At 45.4% G+C, this 24,031-nt stretch overlaps 1 protein-coding gene across 1 annotated transcript in view; it reads right to left on the reverse strand.

Annotated features, from left to right (window-relative positions):
• Positions 1–24,031, reverse strand: part of UNC80 (unc-80 homolog, NALCN channel complex subunit) — a 124,882-nt gene that overhangs the window by 11,076 nt on the left and 89,775 nt on the right. The window contains exons 47-60 of the mRNA XM_030951955.1: positions 22,555–22,651; positions 21,830–22,000; positions 21,536–21,628; positions 19,436–19,471; positions 18,910–19,128; positions 15,315–15,515; positions 12,683–12,806; positions 9,909–10,034; positions 7,952–8,075; positions 7,017–7,223; positions 5,356–5,540; positions 3,963–4,128; positions 2,643–2,822; positions 1,088–1,226 (exon numbers count right to left, since the gene is read on the reverse strand). Coding sequence (XP_030807815.1) covers positions 1,088–1,226; positions 2,643–2,822; positions 3,963–4,128; positions 5,356–5,540; positions 7,017–7,223; positions 7,952–8,075; positions 9,909–10,034; positions 12,683–12,806; positions 15,315–15,515; positions 18,910–19,128; positions 19,436–19,471; positions 21,536–21,628; positions 21,830–22,000; positions 22,555–22,651 — 2,068 coding nt within the window. The remainder of the gene's footprint in view (positions 1–1,087; positions 1,227–2,642; positions 2,823–3,962; positions 4,129–5,355; positions 5,541–7,016; positions 7,224–7,951; positions 8,076–9,908; positions 10,035–12,682; positions 12,807–15,314; positions 15,516–18,909; positions 19,129–19,435; positions 19,472–21,535; positions 21,629–21,829; positions 22,001–22,554; positions 22,652–24,031) is intronic.

Genomic DNA, 24,031 nt, shown 5'->3' on the forward strand with positions numbered 1-24,031 from the left:
GATAGCACAAAGCTCTCAGTCAGCTGTGACTCTTATGAAGTTCATGCATTGAAGATGGTAGTGAAAGATTGAGGGAAATGCAGTCTTGCATATTAATTTTTCAAGAAACAAAGGGACTGAATCAACTGTGTTCAAGAGTCAAATGAGTTCCTGTAAGTCCTTTTGTGAAAACCTCCAGATAAAATCTCTCTTGTAAATCACTTCTCCTGTCTCTGCTGGTAGGTATCACAACTGTTAATTTTTCCTTCATCTATCAAGGCTATTTCTTTAACTCCAAGCAAGAATGGGGAGGGAACAATGTTGTTTGATTTTCCAGGGGTGGTGAAGACATAATGTAGAATATATTTTTTAAAGGTTTAAAGGAAATAACAGAAATTAATACATCCATTGTCAGATATCCTTGGATAACTATGTCACGGACAGAAAATCAATAAACACTGCGTATTTAGAGAAAAAAATCATGTTTAAATGCAAAACCTCTCTCCACATCTTCTAAAGGTGAACATTTCCCAACAGGCTCTTTCTCACTATTCCATGTCAGCCAGGAATAAGGCAAAGTTATTTGTATCAACAAGTATTTCAGGTTTAAAACAGTACTAAATCCCACCTTTGAACATAGCATTTAGTTTCTGTGATGAGCTAGTTACTGTTCTTAGGAAGGACAAAGAACACACAGAAGAAAACAAATCAGACTGCCTCTGTCCCTCTTTCCCAGCTTCTCAAGATTCCTCCCCACTTCCCTACACAAACTGGGTATGGTCCCCTGGTTCAATGAATACCCCAAAACCACATTTTCTTTTGCTATTCAGTGGCAGCAGAGAAAAATAATAATGTAGAGTGTTTGTGAAACTGTTTAAGAGGAAGATTGCTGGGGATGACAGCTTGTTCTTATGGACCCTGCACAACACAGATCACCCTGGAAAATCATTATTTCCAACCCTGCACCCTTGGTCCAACACTATTCCAGGATGAATAAATTTATCATCACTATGCTGGCACCAATTCCACCATCCCACCTCTCTGATGTACCTGGGCCATTTCTGCTCTTGTTATTAAAATGGGGAAGGTGAAAAGCCCATGTTTTTACCTTTGGCTGGGTAACATGCCCACCTCAGCCTGAGGTGCAGACATGCTGGAGAGATGGCTGGAGAACCGCCTCCTCCCAATGGCACCCATAAGGTATGTTTCTTGTTCACTTACCACACTGGGCATGCTCAGGGAGTCATCTAGAAAGAGAGAAAAAACAGGAAAGGAGAGGAAACAACCACCCCCAAGCCCCACCTGCATCTCAACAGTTGTCAAGAGATAACAGGATGCCAAAGGAGTACCCAGCATTCACTTACCAAGAGCTCAAGCCTGCAAATTGGAATATTCTATTAGATTTTACAGCCATTGTGCAGAAAGACATACTCATAAACCTCTGCAGGATGAGGAACCTGACAAACAGGGGACAGGGTTTATGTATTCTTTAAATGGCTCTCAGGAAAACATGTTGGCAGAATTCAGCTTCCACTAGGGATTAATTCTTGTGAATAATAAATTGCTTGTTAATATACAGTGTTTCCAGCATAAAGGTTATAACTAGACGTTTTCCTTCTGTGAAATAAACTGCTGCTATGATCTAGCAAAGCACTGTGACAAAAAAACAGAATACCTGACAGCAAAATGCAGAACTGACACTCTTCAACACCCTTCAGGACATGCATTTTAAAATATCATGAAAATTTGGATAAATTGACTCAAATACATCATACTGCAAGAGAACTATGCAGACAGCTGGACTGCTGTCAGGACTGCTTAAAACTTTCAGTGCTGTTTCAAATTTTATCAAGTATCCAGAAATAAATTACTTTATTGGGGGTTTTTGCCACAGCAACTTGTTAATTACAAGTAAAGAAAACAAAGGGGTGGGTTTATGTAATTTTCTCTCCTCTTTTTGACCTTTTTTTCAATTCTGATGTACTGAAATATATTACAGCAGTGTTTATCCAAGGCAGGGCTGAGGGAATAATGCCACAGTTCAGACAGGAAGATGGCACTTACCGTTCCACACAGTGGCTCAGAATTAATCTGAGGCTGAAACCACATTTTGCCACAGTGAGTAAATATCTGAACCATGTATAAGCAGTACAGCTCTGGGTGGACTGTACAAAGTTTAGTGTAATAAAGTTGGGCTGAACCTGCAAAGCTTCAGGCTAGCTGCTCTTTCCCAAAAGGCAATTCCATTGTAACTGCATGGACCTTTCTTTTGAGTCTCCCATTCTCACCCCTTCTGTTTGATGCTTTTGGGGATCCTGCTGGAAGAGGATCCCAGCTACAGAGCCACAGCCCCTGCCCACTGTCACGGTGGCCAAAGAGAGGCCTGGCTGCCCAGTGCCCAATGACAATTGCACATCAGCCTGGGTCTCAGGCATTAAAAACCTCCATGTGCCCTCCCCTTTGCCCTGCCACAGCTCAGAAGGCAGTGCAGAAGTATTTTACAGCCCAAACTTCACAACCATGTACCACCTGCTCAACCTCATGCTCCTGTGGGCCTTTAATTCACACTGGGACACGGGGGCAACTGTGCTCCCCCTCCCAGACGGCCTCTGGGCACGAAGAAAACATCTTCAGTGTTGGGGGCTTGGTATGTGGCCACGTACTTTCTTCATCCTCCTCGTCGGTGCGGCTGAGCGTGTCCTGCGAGGCCTGCTGGGAGGGCTCGCTCTCCTGCTCCCACACCGTGCCCGTGCCCGTGTTGGAGCGGGACATGGTGGCCAGGCTCAGGCGGTAGGCAGACGTGGAGGTGCCCACTGTGCTGACAGATGTCTTCCCTTGGTAAGCTGTGCAAGAGGGGGAAAACCAAACCCAAGTCACTGGTGGCACTGGAGACCAACAGCAAGCCAAGCGTTCCTGTCATATGGGGCACCTCGTTAGGCCTGGACTAATGGGGCAGGGGGACCTTCTCACCCTCTACAAATTCCTGACAGGAGGGTGGAGCCACAGGACAAGAGGAAATGGCCTCATGCTGCACCAGGGGAGGCTCAGGCTGGACAGAAGGAATTTCTTCGTGGACAGGGTTGCTAAGCTTTAGAAAGGGCTGCCCAGGGCAGTGGTGGCATCACCACCCCTGGAAGTGTTCAGGAAATGACTGGACTTGGCGCCATGGTGTAGCTGACAAGGTGGCTATCAGCCAAAGGTTGAACTTGATGATCTCAGAGATCTTTTCCAACATTGATGATTCTGTGATACTGTGAAAGGGGTGGCAGAGGTGATACAACACTAGCAGCTGCCTTGCTCACCTCACCTTTCCAAAATCTCTGTTGTACTTATGCAGCCTGATTTTCACCACCTGTATTTTACAGATCAGCTTCAACATTTAGAAACAAGGCAAATTATTACCAAGGAAAAAAGACTGAAGCATTTCATTTTGAATTTGTTATCCTAAGAACTAAACACATGAACCGCTTGCCATGTATGAGCAGTGGCTGCCATCTCGTGGCAACAGGGATGGCTGTCACTGGAGAAAAGTCTCCCCTTGTGCAGGACAGAATTCTGAAGTGCTCCATCAGCTCAGGGATGCTGATCTGGATGTCACAGTAGAGGAAAATCAAAGAGACCAGGAGAGGAAGGAGGAGGAAGATCTGTTACTTCTGAACAGCCAGAGCTTTCTGCACAAGGAGCTTTGGCTTTACAGTGGCATGGAGGGACCTCACTGCACTGGGGCTGCCCAAACCAGTTGAGACTGGAATGGGAACTCAGATTTGGTGCAAAAATAGGTGCATTTCACAACTAACCTGGACTTCTGTTGGCTGTTCAATGGCAAGGCTGAGCATAAGCTCCAGGGGCAGGCTGGCAGGGTGTGTGTGGATTGCCCCATTCCCGCTTTAGGCAGAGGCTAGGTTTGCCTCACAACTTCCTGCAGGGGCAAGCAGCTGCTCCAGCCCGAGCTGCCGGCCCTGAGTCATCCCTGCCTTCCTTACCAGACCCGCTGTGCACGGCCTCCTTGAGGATCTTGAGCTCGTTGTTGAACTCGGCGATGAGGGAGCTCTTGCAGAGCGGGCGCGGGATGAAGCGTCGCTCCAGCTGGTCCGAGATGTGCTGCCGGGCGCTCAGCTCCTCGTGGTTCTCAGCTGGCTGGGCCAGCAGCTGCAAAAGTGAGATGAGTTAGCACTGCAGGGAGATGGTGCCCAGGGAATTGGGATTAATCTCCAGACTAGCGTGAGCCTGCAGCCAGCAGGCTTTGTGGGCAAGAGGTTTGGACTCCACCTGTGAGGTTTCCACCTGTCTTTCAGAGGAAATCTTACATTCGACTGAACAGAGATCAAAACCTCAGTGGCACAGGGTACATGGAGGGCTCCCTTATGCTAAGCTCACAATCCTGTCGTGAGACACCTTCTTCCTCCATGATGATTTAGTCTGTCTGAGAGACAAGCTAGGCTAAATAGAGTACCATGTGCTAGTCTGCCTGGTAACTGGCAAGGAGCTGTGATTAACTCAAACCCCAGATGTCTTGTCACAGACATGTTTTATGAAAAATCCTTTCCTTAGGATTTTTTCTCCTGAGAAGCTGAGAGGCCTCAGGAACAAAATGTAAACAGTGATTATCTGCTGCTGTGGAATGCAACAGGTGGGTCTGTGATTGGTCTCATGTGGTTGTTTCTAATTAATGGCCAATCACAGTCCAGCTGTGTCTGTCTCTGGTCAGACACAGGATTTTGTTATCATTCTTCCGCTTTCCTTGCTAGATTTCTGATGAAATCCTTTCTTCTATTCTTTTAGTATAGTTTTAATATAATATATATCATAAAATAATAAATCAGCCTTCTGAAACGTGGAGTCAACATTCTCATCTCTTCCCTGGTCCTGGGACCCCTGTGAACATCTCCACAATGCCTCAGCCTAGCAGCTGCCTGTTCATCCACAAAAGTCCTGTCAAAACCTTCATCCAAGAGATGGAAAGGGGAGTGGTCCTTCCTGGCTGTTAGCTGTACTGCCTAGCTCTGTGCAGAAGAGAGATTACTAGAAGATTTCTGCCAACACTCTCCCAGGTTCAGCACATCCACACTCCTTCCAAGGGCTCTGAATGTCCTCATTGTAGAATTAAGTCCACATGCACTTCCCCCTCCAGAGGAACTAAGACTAGCTGTACTCCATGGATCAGAGCTCCTGCATGACTGGCATACTCTGTAGTTTTGGCTAGGAAAAAGCTCTGTGATTTCATTTCAAAGGGTTCTTAGGCCTACTAACTTCTGAAAGGCCACTCACTCACTACCTAGAGTTCTTCCAGCAGTGCTGTTCCTGTGTTCTCAGCTGGGGAATAAGGGCTAGCTTGCCTTCAGGGAGTGACAAACCAGGAGCTAAAGCAACTGTTACCTTGCACTGGATGAAGGGCCGAAGGAGCACAAAGATAGGGATCCGTGTTCGCACGATAAAGTCGAGGAAATCCCACAGGGCCAGCCCTCCCACCTTGCGCAGCGCCATCTCTTTCACTTGCAGGCTCAGCCAGTACCACTGGCTGTCCAGTTGGCGTTCAAAGCAAACAAGGATCACCTTCAGGGCTACAGGGGAACACACACCAGCAAAGGGCAGTCAGAGATGTCACCAGTGTCCCTCATGAGCACTGGGGGCAGGACAGGGGGGCCACAGCGAGCACAAACCCACACAGGCACACTTTGCCTGGATGTGCAAGTGCACACCTCAGAGTCACAACTGGATTTTTCATCACTCTCCAAACATGGCAGGGAAGGAGCAAACAGCCTTCTAGTAGTAAAGGCCTCAGGATCAGGACTGGCAGTCCCATTTAAGAGAAATTTTTCTACTTCATACCTAACTTCCTCTGTATTTTATTGCTCTGGTGTTCCCTCTCCCTTCCCTGCAGAGTTATTTTGTCTTCTCAAAATCAGATATTTTGAAAACAGCTCAGAGGAGGAAAACAGCCCTGGCTGATCAGACAACTTCAAAAACCTTGACCAAGCATACCCACACAAAGAGTGAGCACAATAATCTGCAGATGATTTACAGGGTGGTGACAAGAATCTTTCTAGCAGGGCAGCTGCATGAGTCACGGCCACACTGCAATTTAAATACAAATATGGTCCAGTAAACCAAGGGCAGTGATTCACAAGAGCAAGAGTGTGGCATTACAAATGGGGATGAACAGCAACCAAGTTCAGAACAATGCTCTGCATTAAAGTGAGCAGTGATTAACACTTGGCTCACAGGAGAAACAAGGAATCTCCCCCTTTCCCTGCTCCCCTGGTCTGGTAAAAACAGCAAGGCCTATTAAATGTTGAGGGGAAGTGGACTACTCCATTTTTCTTAATGGGATGGCCAAGACGTCTCAGCCATTACACATCTGTATCCTGGTTTGTTTGGGTGGGGGGCTAAATCAGTGGTGAACTGCCAATTTTTCATCAGATTTACTCCATTCCCCAGATACGGGTTAACAAAGACCCAGGAATAAATCTTCAGATAAATGCCCTCACAAAATCAGAAGCAGAGAAGCTGTTTCTGAAGGGCTGCTTTAGACTAAACTGTCCCTGTATAGGCCTGAGTGCCCTCAGTGATGCTGCATCTCCAATGTAATTATTTTTTTCTGTCCTTTCACCTGTGGGTCAATGTGAGATGACACAGTACCGCCTTGCAGCACCCTACAGCAAGCAGAGGGCACAATAAGGACGGTGTGTGGGGCCAGCAGCCAGACAGGCTCCATCACCACTTCTCACCCTAGATAGCCAAGGGCCAGTGGGGCTGTGATGTTAGGGGTTGGACAGCCTGACTCGCCTTTGTGGCTTCTGCTGTGGTGTGGCAGTATGAAAACTGAGCCAGTTCTACCTGTGCTGCTCCTCCTCCAGCTGCAGTGCAGACACTGCTCACATTGCCGTGTACTCCAGAGATAATCCTGACTCCGTGCTCTGGCCTAAAGCAGCTCTAAAGAGGTCAGTTAGCTCCTGCCTGAGATGGTTTTCTTTGGTGCTCTCTGCAGCCTTGAGCACTCTGTCCCTTGCCAGTGGTGAGCAGAAGCCCTCACTCACCCAGGTAGGCAGCCTGGCTGGTGGATTCTGCCAGCCCCTCCCGGCGCAGGTCCTTCCCCGCGTCCCCCGGGGTGGAGCAGTGGGCGGGGGAGCTCTCCAGCATGAAATTCTTGCTGCGGGAAGTGCTGATGATGCGAGGTGGCAGGAGGATATTGATAACAGTCTGGAGCAGCAGCAGGACCTCAGGCTGCTCCAGCCAGGGGCTGTCTGAGATGCATTGGGAGGGGAAAGAGAGAGGAAGGTCAGGCTACATCCCATCATAGACACTCAAAAGATCCAGACCCTGTTCAGCTCCAAAATGGGGTGCATCTCAAATGTCCCCTAAGCCAAAACTCCGTCCCCCACACCTTGTTATGCTGCTTCTCCTCCTGCAAGCAAAGGCAAAGTTTATTTAACACCAACACAAACGCACACAAACACAGAGCTACACAGCACAAAGAAATGTCCCGTTCAGTGGTCTCATTTCCTTCCAGCATGCCCCTCTCCCTTTACTCTTTGCTTTCATTTAGGGATTTACCAGTGAAGACCCTCTAGAGCAGAAAGCAAGGAGCAGGACTTGTGCAAGACAAGTGGCATGGATTGGGCAAACTGTGATCCACGGGGGCACACAATTTCTGTGACCTCTGCTCCCCTCTGTGACTTCTGCTACAACAGATTTGTCTTGCCCTGCACTCCAGTCTCAAAAGCAGAGCACATCTGTGTAAGACCTGACACAAGAACCAAGGCACAGCTGAAATAAAGAGAAGAAATAATAACTAATCCCAATGGGGCTCTTTTCAGTCTCAGACCCAAAGGGCACTTAGCTGACATACTGCCAGTGACAGAAAACCAAAGTAAAAAATAAAAATTAAAATAAAATACAGAGAGCAGGGAAAGTGCAAACATCAGTTGTCAGAAAAGGGGGACAAAAATTCTTTTTGTTAAATTAGTCAGACCTTTGCTTCCAGATCCTACTGTGAGCACAAATGGAATCAGTAGGTTTAAAAGCATTCCTTCCCTTCTTTCCTGATTGGTGAATGGGGAGACGACATGGCTTAGGGGAAAATCTTCTTTCAAAGCCTGTGCAGTAATAATAAAAAAGGATTAAACGATTTCATCAGCAGATCACACACACAAGTCACTGCAGGGAGTGATGATCCCTGTTCACACAGCACCACAGCAGCCTGGATAACCTGATTGAATGAGATGCCCTCAGACTACTCAGGAGTGAAGGGATTCACAGGGTAGCACAGGGATCACCTGCTCATGTCATAGCCAAATGTAAGAAGCCTGCACTCCTAACTCCCAGTTATCATTAACAGAATCAGATGTATCCCACAGGAGTCAGCTGAGTGCCAGTCCTGAACTCTGCACTGCTGTGAGTGCTACCAGGATCTGACAGAGAGAATAAAAAAAGGAACAGAGGAAACTGCACAAATGGCATTATCTAAATATTCTCCTGTCCGAACATGGAAGCTATTCCCAAAACATTTTTGTTCTGCCTCACTTTGTGCTGCCCTGTCATCCTCCCTGAGACAAGGAATGAACTCCTGAAAAATAAGCAAAATTAATGTTTACTCCTTGACACACAGTCAAGCTTAAATTGAAAGGTCTTTCACCTTCTTTTAGAGGAGGTAATTCAGATGGCTGTCACTAGAACCTTTGCTCATTTACAACATCCCAGTTGCTACAGACTTAGCTGTGAAATGCAACTGAACCTTGCAACTCCTCAAGCTTGCAGACCTGGGCTGAGAAATTCTAGGAGATGTTTTCTGATGGGGTGTCAAGTACTTCTGTTTTGTATTCTGTTGGAATATAACTGGGAATTATGACTCATGTTTTTCCTGACACGTTCAGTTTTCATTACATTTATGCCCACAAACGATTGAACAGGGAAAAAAGCACAATAAATGTTCCCATAATAAAAAATATTAATTTGCTATCTATTTTGGGTTTTTTTAGCAGATAATATTTCACAGCAGGTGAAAGTAGCCTTTTGTTTTCATTTATTTAGATTAAAGAACCATTACCTCAGAGCTGGAAGAAATCTGTTCTCCTTCTGTGTCAATTTGTACCAAAAAGTCCTTTTGTACCTCATGCTTTGAGGGACAGCTTTTTTACGGTCCTTGTAAGCCTTCCTTCCCAAGCCACCCTGCTGCTCAGAAATACCTGCCTAAGTATTCAACTGGATGTACCAATGCATATTTTAAAATGCAAGTTGGTGCTAGATAAGGAAATTTGTCACTTCTTTGGTCACCATTCAGACTAATTTCATGCCAGTGGGGAAGGAAGGGGACACTGAGGCAGAAAGACTCTGTAAAAAAGTTATAGTGCTACTATGAGAAAGGAATAGTGGTGAAATTCTCCAAAAAGCCTGGAACATTTTTTTTTTCATTCTGGCAACAAGGATACCATTGCGTCAGCAGCTGAAAAGCCAAGTTGCCCTGCTTTTTGTGCTGGCACACTGTGTGACCAGCTCAGCTAAGAGCAGAAGAGCACAAACCCCACTCTCAGTTCCACACATGGTCCCACAGGAAGACAGGAAGGGTTGCATGGATGTGACCCAAGCCAGGGCCCATCCTCCTGTGGCAGAAGTCTGACTCTTTAGATCCTGCAGAGAATCCTGACCTGCTTGTCAGAGCCTTACACAGCATCCATCAGCCAAACTCCCTGGACTTCAATGGCAGTGTTAAGCTGATGGATGCTTGCTGTGGGCTTGGCCCCAACAGATGAGTTCTGAGCTCAGTTCAAGCCTTCAGAAAGAAGGGAGAATTTACATGTTGCTTCTCATTAATTTTTGATGCACGTTCCACAGTTTTTGCCCAGCTTTTGCAGAAAGCAAACAGAGCACTGATGAGTTGGTGCCTCAACCAGAAGCTCTAGAGGCCTGGCCGTGGGCCAGGGCAGACACACCTGTATCTGCAATGCTACAAGCCGGACAACAGCTGTGCTGAAGGGCAGAGGTGGCGAGAGATAAGGGCTGAGATGAAGAAGGGGTAATCCGTCAGCCACACTGGAGGGTCCTACCACTCCCATCACCTGCAATACAAACAGAGCACATCACCACAGCTGGCTACTTACAGTTTCATCCATGCCATATCCTCCAACGTCAGTGAAATGGAGGTGCCTTTCATTGAGCACTGAGCTGGGGTGGATCTAGCAGAACCAGCCCCCCCAGTGGTCCTTGCAGGAGCTGGGGCCAGTGAGGGGACAGTGTTCTAGCAGGGAAAGGGAGGGGGAAAGAGGGGAACCAGCATGGATGGGAGGAGTGCACAGGGAACCCGGTACATTTATAAATGTACCCAGTACCAGCCCTGAATGACCAGCACTGGACTGGTGGAACAGCTAGAGTTGGAGGATATGTCATTTGACAACTGTAACAAATAAAAATCTGTCATCAAAGCAAAAAGTCTGCATTGAAAGTGGACATCTTTTCCCTTCCCTTGCTTGAAAAATAATGTCCTAAGTCTGACCCAAACCAGGTTTTGTACAGTGTTCAGATTCCTCTCAAGCACAGCCTGTTTTGGGGAACTCTAAGCATGATTCCTCTCAGCTGACTGTCTGAAGAAGAGTCACCTGCATGTGACCCGGCTGTCTGGAGCTCCTTGACTAATCACCACAGGGAAACAGCACTTCTGGGCGAGAGTTATTTGTACTGCTTGTGATGTGTCCCTCAGGAGGAATTAAATCACAGGCCTGCATATGCCAGTTTCTCACCATGACCAGACACATCTGGATGACAGGAACAGGGAGAAGGTACCTGGCCACACCTAAGCTCATGGGAGATGAAAGAATGCTTCTTTTCCAAATTCAGCCTGGGGAAAAAGGCAGTAACCAGTTTTTTGCCAGAAAACCAAAGGACAATTTAGAAGGGAAAGAGTCAGAGCCCTTTCTTAACATCACTATGGATTATCATTGAGATATTTTCCCACCTTCTTGGGTGATTTTTGGGCTTTGTGATCTACACATGATACGCCATGCAGTCAGTGCTCCCACAGCTCCCAGTGCAATAAGGTAAAATACTTGTAGCAGTAAGTATGATGTGTTCCTGGTAGCTCTCCCTGGTGTTCCCAGCCAGCAGAACATAAGCACAATGACTGCACTTCAGCACTGCAGAGCTTTCTGCTATTTTTAGAGCACTGGCTAATTACTGTGGGCCCCTTGGAGAGCTTGCTGGGGTGAGTCAATCTGCCATGCCTGCTTGACAAACTGCAAGGCCATTCCAAATTCCTGCTTGAGCTAGCTGTCTAGCAAACTCCCCATGTAACAGCTCTTAAGCAATCTGAGGGCCCAGATTTGCATTATGGGCTCTGACAGGTTGGAGCTTCCCTGCCCTTGCAGCAATGAGTGCTGAATTGACTTGAAGGACAGGAACCTGGCAAAACCTGACATTGCATTTTAGCTAGTGATCATTGTTTTTAAAGGCCCTCAGAGCAGTGGTGAATCCTGAAATGTTTTTGGTAAGCTGCAAGATAAGGTTATAACATTTATGCTCTAAGGAGAAAATGTTATAAACCCCAATAACAGTAAAATTCTAGTGCAGCCTTTCCCCTTAATTAATATTTTTGCACATGGAATGAAAGCATGCTTGTTTGCCCAAGTGGCTGGAGCTACATGGATATCCAAGTGGGGGCTTGTCCCCAGTGCAACAGCTGCAGAAATACTGTGATCTACCACTGAATGACCAGGCAAACTCTGCCTATATCACTTGTCTGTTGCAACACTCTTAGGTGTCACTGCCATATTTTCTGAAAAATCCCTTTCGCCAGGACTACTTCTGGGAAGTTGAGAAGCCTCAGAGAAAAATGTAAATAATAACTATCTGATTTGCTTCTCCTGTATTTGGCTGCTTTGGAATGTGGTCTGGACATTGTTTACCAACAGGTGCATGTTTGATTGGTTCCATGTGAATTGTTTTTACTTAATGACCAATCACTATCAGCTGTGTTGGACTCTGAGGAGACAGTCACAAGTTTTTATTATTCATTCTTGTTAAGCCTTCTGTCTGTATCCTTTCTCTTTCTTCAGTGTAGTTTTAGTATAGTATAGTATAATATCATATCATAATAAATCAGCCTTCTGAAGACACGGAGTCATTCTCATCTCTCACCTCATGCCAGGGACTTCACAAAGACCACACTTAGGGGCATAAACTTCACTAAGAGAGGGATCTGAATATTGTACAGTGCAAACCTGTACTAGATCAAGCCAGGGACATTACAAATAGTGGAGTCAATTCACCTCACAAACCCTTCTGACTACGCAGCACCCGCTGGCCTCTGACAGAGCCGCCAGGGCCCTCCCCACTGGGGACGGTAGGTATCCCCAGTGCCCCCCTCTCCCCCACTCTACCAGGTGTGTGCAGTCTCCACCACCCCACTCTCCAACTTGCAGCCCTCAGCTCTCAGCTCAGTCTGGCAAAGGTGGATCTTCAAAGTGGTGCGTGGGAAGGGATGGAAAAGAAATCGCTCGACCGCTGCTGTGGGTCACGGTATCTCCCCATGCACCACTTCAAAAATGAACCTTCCTGTCTCTGGTGTCACCTGCAGAGTCCCCTCGTGAGGGGTAAAGGGGACAGGCAAAATGACAGGAATGGGAATAAACTGTCATCTTCAGTCCAGAGAAACCAACAGCAGGGGGAAGGAAGGTTTAGCAAAGGTTCATGGGGTTGCCGCTCGGCTACTCACCAGATTGACACAGACATTGATCAGAGACCTAAGGTGAGGCAGGAAGGATATGATAGGCTGCCTCTGAAGTGTCAAACAAACCCCTTCAATCAAACTGCTGGCAGGCTCCCACTCAACCTGGCGCCTGCAATACAACAGTAGGTGCCATTAGCCGCGGGCTCCTGCCCCCCACCAGACGCCCAGACACGGCGACCGACACACAGTGACAGACGTGTCACACAGCCACGATGGGTGTCCGGGAGCAGCACGGAGTGCCCGCAGGGAGAGCGCTGGTCCGGGAGGGCACAGAGCAGAGACGAGAGACGCGGCACAGCGGCCTGGGGCTGCCCACACACACCCCTCACCTCATGGCGGAAGCTCAGCTCACTCCCTGATGCGTCCCTGCCACTGAGGGAGGCCACACAGTGGTGTGCCTGTGTGGGGAAAGGCACAGAGCAGAGACGAGAGACACGGCACAGCGGCCTGGGGCCGCCCAGACCCATCGCTCCCCTCACGGCAGGAGCTCGCTTTCACTCCCTGGTGCTTCTCTGCCACTGAGGAGAGAGGCCACACAGCGGCCTCAGGTGTGCCTGTGTGGGGAAAGGCACAGAGCAGAGACGAAGGCGGCCGGCCGGGGCCCACACACCGCCCCTCACGGCAGGAGCTGCTTTCACTCCCTGGTGCTGCCTGCGGCTGAAGAGGGAGGCACACAGTAGTGGGCCTGTGTGGGGAAAGGTCTGCTGTGCCGAGACCATGCACTCCATCTGGCGTGGCTCGTGGGTGTTCCCGCTGGCATGAACAAACCCCATCAGCCTGAGTGCCCTCTGAGGGATCCTCGGCAGCTCCTCTGGCTGCTCCACAGCATCACTCCCACACACACTGCCCTAAACGTGAACCGGCCCAGCTGTATAATCTTCATCTCCACCTCCTGCAGCACAGGAGGTGAAGTCCTTCATTCCAGGATCCTTTCCTCCCTGACACTTTGCTTTCCTCACCAAAACAAAATTTAGGGATTATGCCAGATGCTGAAAGGGTTTCCCTTCATAATGGTAAGCAGACAGAGATAGGTATCATCAAAGTGGTTCACCCCCTGCATCTCAAGGCCTGACTCTCTGCTGGCATGGTAGTTCACAAAACAGCAGCTGACTGCATTTACTGGCACAGAAAGACAAAAGGCTGGCACAGCTTGCTACCTCAAGCCTTAAATATTACCCCAATCAAGCTCTTCAGGTGACTTCTCAGAGCCACATGGGGAATCAAGTGTTCGCTATGCAAGCTCTTCTCCAGACCAACATAAATCTCACCTCTGTACATCCACTGTCACTAAATTCCCAGAATAGTGGTTTGTTCTGGTTCTTACACACCCACTGATTCCAGCAGACACTGGGTTTGGAGTGGGATGCCCACAGGAGGCAGTGTGTAAGATTCTGATCCCTGAGTACCCCAAGGGTTGGCTCCTGGGCTCCTGCACCCAGACCCATCCCAAAGAGACTGCTTGACTCAGTGATGCTCAGATCTAGTAGCTGCATTTGGTCCAGTGGCTTTGCTGTCCTTTTGTGGACAAAAGAGTAATTTAAGCCAAGCACAGGTACAGCCATAGACAGAGAGAAAATGAAAGGAATTTTAATTTATGGACATCCATTCAGCTTACACGAGGAAGAAAGATCTTCAGGAACAGAAACCCCTGTCTGCCTGTGAGGCAGAAGAAAGTACGAGCAGGGAAAGAAGGAATGAACGAGAAACAGACAAGACATGGCAAAGAATCAAACCAACAGGACAGAGAAGCACCAAAATTTCTGCCTCTGAATTCCCTAGAAGGGTGGAGTTTTTTGAAGCAGGTTAGCCAAAGAAAAGGATAGTGATGCCAGAAAGAAGATATCACCTCCCTATTATTGTTCCATCTTTGATTCCTACTGGGACATAATTCTGATGTTCTCTAACATGCTTTGGCTTCTCAGCTGAGACTGCCAATGAAGTGCCATTCAAGCAGCTGAGGACATGTGCCCATGAGGGTGACCAAGACCAATGCCTCTTTTTACTCAGATCGCTGGGAAATTCACAGTTCTGAGTGATTTTATACCACCCAGACTGGATTTGTAGCACTGCCTCCAGTCAGGGATGCTCCACAGTCAATATTTCTTGAAGTTGCCAGAGCCTGTACATTCCATAATGCCACTGTGTGATCTACCTGGCTTCCACTAGGCATGGACCTGAAGCAGCTGAGGCAGTTCTTTGCCTTTTACTAGGGAGCAATCAGAATCTACTGCTTAGCTCCTGACTATTTTTGTCTTTACAGAGGACATAACAGTATCGCCATGCTAGAAATACTCTTACTACAATCTAACTTTCCATTAAAAAACTCACAGCAAAAGTTAATTAAAAGGGCAATGATATGGAAAAAATCTGAAGACTTCTTTTCAGGAAATAAAAATGATGTTTCTGGAAGTTCTCTCTTTAGCTCTTAACAGCCACGCTGCTACGAGAAGACACAACAAAAACATCAACAGAAACACACTTACAGAGATAAAAACACCTGTAATTTTTTGGTATGTTGTAAAGGCTCACTGCAACACGACAGCAGATGACATACCCACACTTCAAGGCTTGCAACATCAGAAACGGACCCCAGGGGGTTTCCAGACCACCTGCTCACCTCAACGTAGGCATCTTGTGAATTTTATTGAACATACGATCCAATCTCTTTAGGATGAGGATCAGGGCAGGTCTCACCGCCTCGGCTGTCCAGTCGGTGATGGGCAGCATCTCCATGATGTAGCGCCGGAGCCCGCGGCTCTCCATGGTCTGCGTGTCGTAAGGAGCCAGCTTCAGCAGGGAGTGCGCGATTTCTGCCAGCCTGAAACCACGGGGCATCGGGAGAAAAGTAAATACAACCTGCATTCCTGTGCCCATTCTTTTGCTTCTTTTCTGCCAAGGTCAGGATTCAATAGCAAGGTGGTATTTCTCGTTGGGACTCAGATGTTTATTAGTTCTTATCTATGTTACAGTCTTACAAGCCATGAGTTCTACGGCACTTCTCTCTAACAAAGCGAAAATGGAGCCCCATCTCTTTCTCTACAAGGCCTTTTAAGGATAAATTGTCCAATTAAGAAATGACACCTAAATTATTTTTACTTTTAACCTAATAACCAACCACCCGTGCCCGCAATGCTGATTTTTTTTAATCCAGTTACACAATACTACCCAAACTAGAAAGAAGGTGAAGAGGAAGGATCAGCCTCTATAGGAATGTGCCCCCTGTTGACAGAGTGACAAAACTATCCTTTGTCCCCTCAAAAAGGAAAGGAGCCCAGAAGTTTCTCTCCTCCATTAGGTGAAAAAGGCACCTTCACAGGCCTAGGGGACTTCACCTCAAACTTAAGGATAGCCAATTGGACAGGAGCCAAAAAGTCTCACCTGGGCAATTTACTAGAAAAATAAGAGAACAAAGAAACTAATGGCTTTTGTGAGGTGTTTTACCAGTACCAAGAGCCTATTGCACTTGGATCAGTTTTTCTCTGTAAGGAGTTTGCTATTTTGCCTTTTATTAAAACATTTTATTTCCAACACTGCAACAAAAGCCATCCTGCTGATTTTATGCCTCCAAGGGTAGCTGAGCTATCTTGGGTGAGAAATAGACCTCCAAGAGCTTATGAGACCTGGCTCAAAGAAGCTCCTATTACTAGCCTCCACCCTAAAACCTCCATCTTGCTTTATATATACTACTATATTCTAAAGCCTTAAACTCCAAGTTTTCCACCATGTGATATTGCACACCTCTATTCAAACTCCACACCCACAATCCCAGCTCTGTCACTCAATTTTGGAAGCCTTCTCCACAGTCTCAGGTCAAATGCCGTGTTCTTTTGAGGGTCAGTGTCAGCACAGAAAGTTTAAAGTTCTCAGCATCCAGACTTCCAACATTTCTACACATGTGCCAATGAACAAGCATATAAATATTCAGGAGCCTAGTAAAAAGAAAATGGTGTAAAAGTCAAATGTGCTGCTAACTAAACTCTTAGATCTGATACCACAGTTCTGGTCTGTTAAGACTGTCTTGCTGGAATCACTGTTTATGTTTAAGAACACATGAGTGGTCTAAATATTAATTTTACACTGACATTAAATGCACCAAGGGAACAGCAGGAATCACAGATTTGGGTAGCTAAAACCAAAGTGCTGGCAGTAAGACTACAACATTGCAAATGTCTGTGAAATATAGACCTGACGTCACCTGTTTGTTAGTTAATGAGTGATTTGGTTCTGTTCTGTGCTTGTTTTTCAGCATTACCACTTTAGGAAGTGTCACTGTGCGATTTTCAGGTGTTAAGTTTTAAAAATAAAGTGTCCATAGGTTTACACAACATGTCCTTTGTAGGACTGCTCCCTGCAGTTTTTATTTGTTTCTCCTAACACCTCTACAGATTGTGTTGCTGTTGCTTTCTCCACTCTCCCAGATGGCCTTGCCAATGACATTTTTTTGTTGTATTCACTGTGAAATATCATGGCAGCATTTGACTTACACTTGCAGTTTGACAAAAAATCTACTGAAATACTTGGATATTTGTGGTAAGCAAAGACCAGAAATAAACCATGAAATATCAACAGACTTTGTATTGGATGATAACAGTAAAATCCTATCCATATTGTGGGGGCTTTTTCTGAAATGCATCCAACTAATGGAACATATTTCAATTCTCTTTATAATCTGCCTAGTAATATCAAGGGCAACAAGTTCCTCAGATTAATCAGAAGTCGTATAAAATTGGGGTTTTATCCACTATTTCTTTATTATTAGTTTTATAAACTGCTTTGTCCTACTATGAAGTAGGTCTGTTTTCTTAAGTGAAATTTAAATTATCGTATAATTAAGCTTCTTGCCAACAATACAATACCAGTTTCCATGCAACGATATAAAAAATTTCCTTATGCATTATAAAATGTGAGATCCACTGCATCCAACTTGAAACATCAATCTCAATTAATCTGCTAGCTCTTTCCTAGCAGGAACAAGCAAGCTGGGAAATTTTCATCTTCCTGAAATTCTGGATAAACAGTTGGATGCACATCTTCCTTTCCACTGGGTGCAAAAAGATCTTTATGACTTTTGCAGACTAAATATTTGACTTTTAAATGGCCAAAACCGGGTGAGATGACTCCTGTCTGAAGTGACTAACATATTACCCTGTTTTCTGTAGCCTCTGAAATGGCACCTGTCAGCCTCCCAAGACCATGACTGTCACATCACATTCTGATCAATCTGCTCTCCATGTAGAACTGTGTTTGTCCTACAGTGGTTAAATCCTGTCAGTCATGCCACTGATACTTATGAATTTATGTAAGGATTGAGATATGTTGCTTTTATTTAGAGATAACTGTGATTAAGCGTTTTAGGTCACAACCCTGACAAAGCAGCTATTTCTAACACTTTCCAGGAGACTTAAAAGAATCAGATCACAACTCATGATCCGCTGTATATCAATGTCAGCTTTACTGCTGTAACCTCTGACCATGAGAGTCAGAGATTTTCTCTCTTGAAAAGAGAGCAGTATTTGCCAGCTGCTGGTGTAAATGAAAAACTGACAAAATAATCAGATCTATTCTTGTCCCAGTTATTGCTTCCCAGTAGCAATTTATGTTATTTTGTGTTTACCATGAACAGCAAACTCAGAGAATTAGGCCCAAAGTGCTAGGAGGCCCTACCCCCAACTTCTTCCAGGTCAGCACCATGTGAAACCATTTGCAGTGAGCATCCAACCCATGAGCTGGACCCAGTGCAGCACTTCAGGAAGAGACTTGTGCATCTGCTGCACCACATGCTGAGGTGCTGGGCCTGTAAATGCCCTCTGTCCCATCCTTCCCTGTGTTTCAGGCACTAGAAAGTGGCTGTTCTGCCTTTCTTGCTTGTGAGCTGCTGGCTCTGATGCACAGTGCCACTGGAGAGGATAAATGTTGTATTCAACCCAGTGGGCAGCTTCCCCAGCCCTTGCCCTGCACAGACTTACCTTGTCCTGATACATCAGAGGGAGCTGTTTCAGATGGGGGTCAGAATGAGACCAGAGGAAAGCTTAAGAAACCTTCTTTATACACAAGCAACATCAGTACAATCTAAGGAACATCCAAAACAGCCTCTGCGTGTTTCAGACAAAAACATGCAACTACACAACCAAAAAGTGATTCCATCTGTTATTATGAACAAGAAAGGAATCCCCCTGAAATGAGCAAGTTAAAACAGAATGCCCATGGAATACCTCATGTGGGATTTCACATCCAGCAGCTCCAGAGAAGTCACGCGGGGCTCACCAGCCAGATTCTGCAAAATCTTCAGCCTCGGACCGCAGTGCTTGTAGAACTCTGTGCAGATATTCAGCAACGACTCCCGGGGTCTCCTGAACTCCTCCCTGGCAATTCTTTCATCCAGCTCCTCTCGGGGAAGACCCTGGCCCTCCTCCATCAAGTGAAGGTTCTCCCTGGAGGATACAAAGTAAGACACAGTATTATATGCTGTGGATCATCAGGGATAGATTACAACAACCTCTTCATCTTCTTTTTGTAACAGATGCTTTCCTCTGCAATTGAAAGAAAGGTAGTTGCATCTGCAATTGAGAAACAAAAAAAGGGAAGTTATAATCTTCCAAGTCTTGTTAAAAATGTAAATATTTTCTGTATCAACGATCTTTTGATACCTTCCCTGAAAAAAGGCTGCCTGTCACAGCAACCATGTGTGGGAACGTTTCATCACACATCAGGGGAGACTGGGATAAAATTTTACTGTACCTGATAAAGTGTAGTTTGGCTCCCTGTTCTGGGTACCTGGGAAAACAGAAACAGTGAGGTTGCAAACAGCAACTTAGTAGTGCCTAAACCTGCCTTTCTAGAAGAAAGTGACACTGTTCTAGCCCAGGGGTTTATGCACCATGGTCAGGATGGTATCTTGTGTCACTGGAACAATGCCTACACTGATCACACTGAATTGCCTTTATCTCCCAACTTCCATCAAAAAAACCATATTCCTTGAGTTATTTGCCTTATTCTGAAAGGAAAAATTCAGGCTTGAAAACCATCGCTCTCAAGTGATTTCTCTTACTGATTTTCACCCCAGTGCTCAGTCTCTTTCACAAAACCAGAGCTCACCAAGTGAAAAGAATACCTCGGAGTGTTTTTTTGGTTTGGGGTTTTTTTTTTTTGTTTGTTTGTTTGGTTCTTTTTGGTTTTGTTTTGTTGTCATTTTCTCTTGTTACTTCTTTTTGAGAAAGCATTAATAGACCCTTCACCACTTGGCTACCATGTCCAAGGCTTGAACAGCAATCATTCACATTGTGAGACTCCTGCTGTTGCTAGCAGATGTCTGTTGCAATGAAAACACAACAGAAGAAACAAGGAAACCCAGAGCAGTGCAGAAATATTTTGGATCAGAGGCTGTATGTCTGATAATGAGAAAAATCTGGAAATGTAAGTCAAGATGCCTGAGTCACACTGCACTGAGAATGTCTACATTGTCTGTCAGCAGATACATATTAAGTGGTCTCCAAAATCAGCAGATAGGTAATAAAGTATTATTTTCCATACAACTTATTCTCCTTCAACTGAGCAATCTTGCAAATTAAGTAAATGGCATATGCCCACTTCAGACTTCAGCATGTCTGGTTTATCTGCTGGTTTGTCATGTCTGGAGTTTATCTGCTTCTCAGATCAGGGATTGAAAGTCAAAGCTATGTTTTAACCATGATTGAATAGAACAGACTCATGCCAGGAGTTACCAACCAAGATGTGTACACATTTATAAGCTGACATAATAGCCCTTGGATGATCCATGCAGAAATTGATTTCAAAATCCCTTGAATTAAAAAATAAGAAAAACAAAAGATAAATAATAACTTGTAAAACTCCAGAAAAACAGCTACCCCAGCTTTTGCTAGGCTGCAATTCCCCTTCCAGCACAAACATTCAGATTTCTAGCACACTAATGCATAGCCTGGCCAGGAGAAAGCAGGGCTGCCTGCTTCAAAAAAAAACGTCACAATCCCAAATGTTTGTGGGTGGATTAAGCCCTTCCTCCATGACCAAGTAAATTGCCAGTGGCCTTGTCTAATTTGCAGCAGCCTAACTGGAATGGTCACTATGACCACGGATCAAAATTACAGTTCACTGGTGCCATGTCCTTCTTTGTTTCCTTCTTCTGTGAGAAAGTTCTTTGGCATATTGGTTTTTTGGGTTTTTTTAAGAAGGACGAGAATATTTCCAGGCATTCTTTTGACTTCTCTCAAGCTATCAGTAACCCTTCCTGTGCTATCTGTAACTGCAAAAAACCTCCAGACCAATGCGGAGGAAAGAGACCACAGGGAATGCACAAGGAAATGGGAAAGGGAACAAAAGAAAACTAGAGGGGGTGCCAGTCTCTGAGAGCCTGAGCTGATAGGCAGTTTGTGTTTGTACAGGTTTGTACAGGTGTTCAGCCCCTTGGAACAAGGCCAGAAGAAGCTGACCCTTCTGCTGGCCAAGCATGCTCTGCCCATTGGTCACTTTGGCACTGGACTCAGCAGGAAGCAAAGCAGAGAATGAGGGAGCTTCAGCAATATACTTCTAGAGGGCACAAAGGGGAATGAATCATTAGGGATGTGTGTCCTCCATTTTGATACTCTGGTCTTCTGTTGTTTTAAACTAAAAATCCTAGTCTTGGGTATTTTGGTGATCATCAGAAAGGCAGTCCTGGGGAATGTGCTCTTTGGATGTGACTGTTTTCTCCCACAGTGCAGTACCCAGGGCACTCCTCTCAAGCTGTCTGAGGCCAAGCAATGAGATATAACCTTACTAAAAAAATCAAACAGAACAAACAAAACTGTTTGAGAAAATGAAAACAAGAAAGGAAAGCCTTACCTGGTGTTCACACCTGCTGACATGGTGTGGTTTGCTGTGGTGGTCCCTTTATGGCCTTGGTCACATCGACTCATCTGTGGGGCTGTCATAGGCCTGGCAGAGAGGAGGTGAACAGCACACTGCACATTAAATCTAACAAGCACACAGAAACTCTCCTTTTGCCCTGAGACCTTGCACTCATTTTACCAAGTCTGAAAAACTCAAGCTAAGCTGCGTGTTGTGGCCTCCTGGGCACTCCTTGTCCCTGCACAGACAAGCAAATGCAGGCTCAGCCCCTTGGCCCACGTGTGTTACCTGGTGAGAACTTCTACACTGTACAGGAGGGCCTGCAAAGAGGTGGCAAGGGCACCCATGGAAGCAATCTCCTCACGAGCTGCTGTCCCTGTGTCCACCTGAGAGGTCTGGCGCTTCAGCTTCTGCAAGTAACAGGGAACCAGGGCTTCCAGGACCATCAGCATCTGGAGGCTGGGAAAATAACAATACTTGTCTGTTTTATCTTGTCGTTCCTGAACTCATATCAGGTAGAGGCTTAGGTTTCTGTCTGAAGACCCTGGATCTGTAATTAGGCAATGATTTCAACTCTTCCCACTAGAAGTCTTGAGCCAAAGAAACAACTGGATTTGGAACTTCAGGGGGAAACTAGATGATGCATGAAACAATAATAATAATGATAATAATGATAATAATGATAACAACAACAACACAACACTACCACCACTACTACCAATAATAATAAAACCCCCCTGGACTTTCAGGTATCTTCCAAATATGTCATCCATTTGCTAACAAGCATTTTCCCTTCTAAAGACTCTTTACTTCCCTGATTCCCTCTTGCAAACTAACAGATGTACTCTGGAGCTGGTGTTACCCCTAGGAAGGGGTAACAGGCAGAGGTGTGGCCTCAGAGAAGCCCCACACTTGGAATTCTTTATCCTCTTCCTCCAGCCTTGCTTTCACATACCATATGCAGCTTTTATGCCTTTTCTGAGTGTGCACAAATCAAGACAACAGATTTTCACCTTCTGAATGACTCAGGAGCATAAGCCACCACTGTCACACACAGCTTGATGGCTTCACTGATGGAGAAGGTCAGATCTTCGTTCCCATAGCAGAAATCTGAGGGAGTAAAGCAATATGAGAGGACTATCACACAATCATACTAAGTATGAAGGGAGCTAACACATTACCTTTTCCTCCTCTCCTCTTGCTTGCTGTTCATGTTAACAATGCCCAATAGGCTTTTGGACAGATAAAAATCTGTCTCTGTAAAAGAAACAAATGCTGCACTCCTACTTGAACCCTACTGCCCAGGAACTCAGTGGGTGAAACAGCTCTGAGCAGGTCACCTGCTGCTGAGCAAAATATCTACAGAGTCCTGTTTCAAACATCACCCATCAAAAGCTAAGTCTTAAGCTCATATATGGCAAGGACACGTGTCAAATTAATGGTAATTTTTATGCTCCCTATGTTGTTTTCTTAGATGTTCCAATCACACAAAAAGTGATGCTGATGCACCACTGATGGCAGAAGGTAGTTTTACTTCTTATAAATCAAGTCCTTTTATACTCATAGCCACATGGGTGCCAGCACAGAAGTGACTCTGTTTTGCTAGTGATTTCAGAAAAAGGTTTCAGAAGCACTTAAGTCACATACTACAAATATCACTTCGGGCATAGTTAGTTCCAGGCATCAAGAAACCAGAAAGAATAATATTTTTAATAGAACTATAGTCCTGTTTTCAGAAGTGACTTTGGGCAGGAGCCCAAGTCAAAGTTAAGGTCCTAAAACATGTAAATCGTAATTCTGATCTTCATATGGAAGATACCAGACACACAATATACTCATCTACAGTCTCATCATCAACTCATATTTGAGAATTTTCAAAGTTTTTAATAGTTCTCCGCAGAAACCTCCAAGATTTTATACAAATGTTTGGGACAATCCACAAAGAGGAAGAAATATCTTCTGTTTCCGTACTACTTTATATTACAACTTTCTATATCAAAAATCCCACTTTATTACAAAGCTTTAAGGCCAGACAGGCTTCACAGTGCATCAAGATAACCAGTATTTAAGAGAAGTGCAAATTTGGAAAACAAGTTGAAGATTCATATAAAAACCAGCAAAAATCACAAAGCAGGCAAATTCTTAAATGCAGCATTGCATGGACTACATCAAGAGACAGAATACCCTGGATACACCATAGAGCCATATATACTCTGGTTTATGCTAAATCAACACCCTCCCCAGGTTCTCAGCACTGCTGGATGTCTGAATTGTATCCATCATCATTTGCTAGTCACAGTCTGCACACAGGAGAGGATGCTTTTGTTTCCTGTCCATGTGGAGCAGAGCAGAGGATGACACGGATCCTGTCAGCATAATACCATTTATCAGGCATCTTCATTCTTCACTCACACATGTTAAAATTCAAAATGCCAAAGGCTAGTCTTGGACTAGAAGGCTTTAAGCAGGAAAAGTAGCTTTGCAATAAAA

This window comes from Camarhynchus parvulus, chromosome 7 (genome assembly GCF_901933205.1).
Source record: "Camarhynchus parvulus chromosome 7, STF_HiC, whole genome shotgun sequence".
In the NCBI taxonomy this organism is placed as follows: Eukaryota; Metazoa; Chordata; class Aves; order Passeriformes; family Thraupidae; genus Camarhynchus; species Camarhynchus parvulus.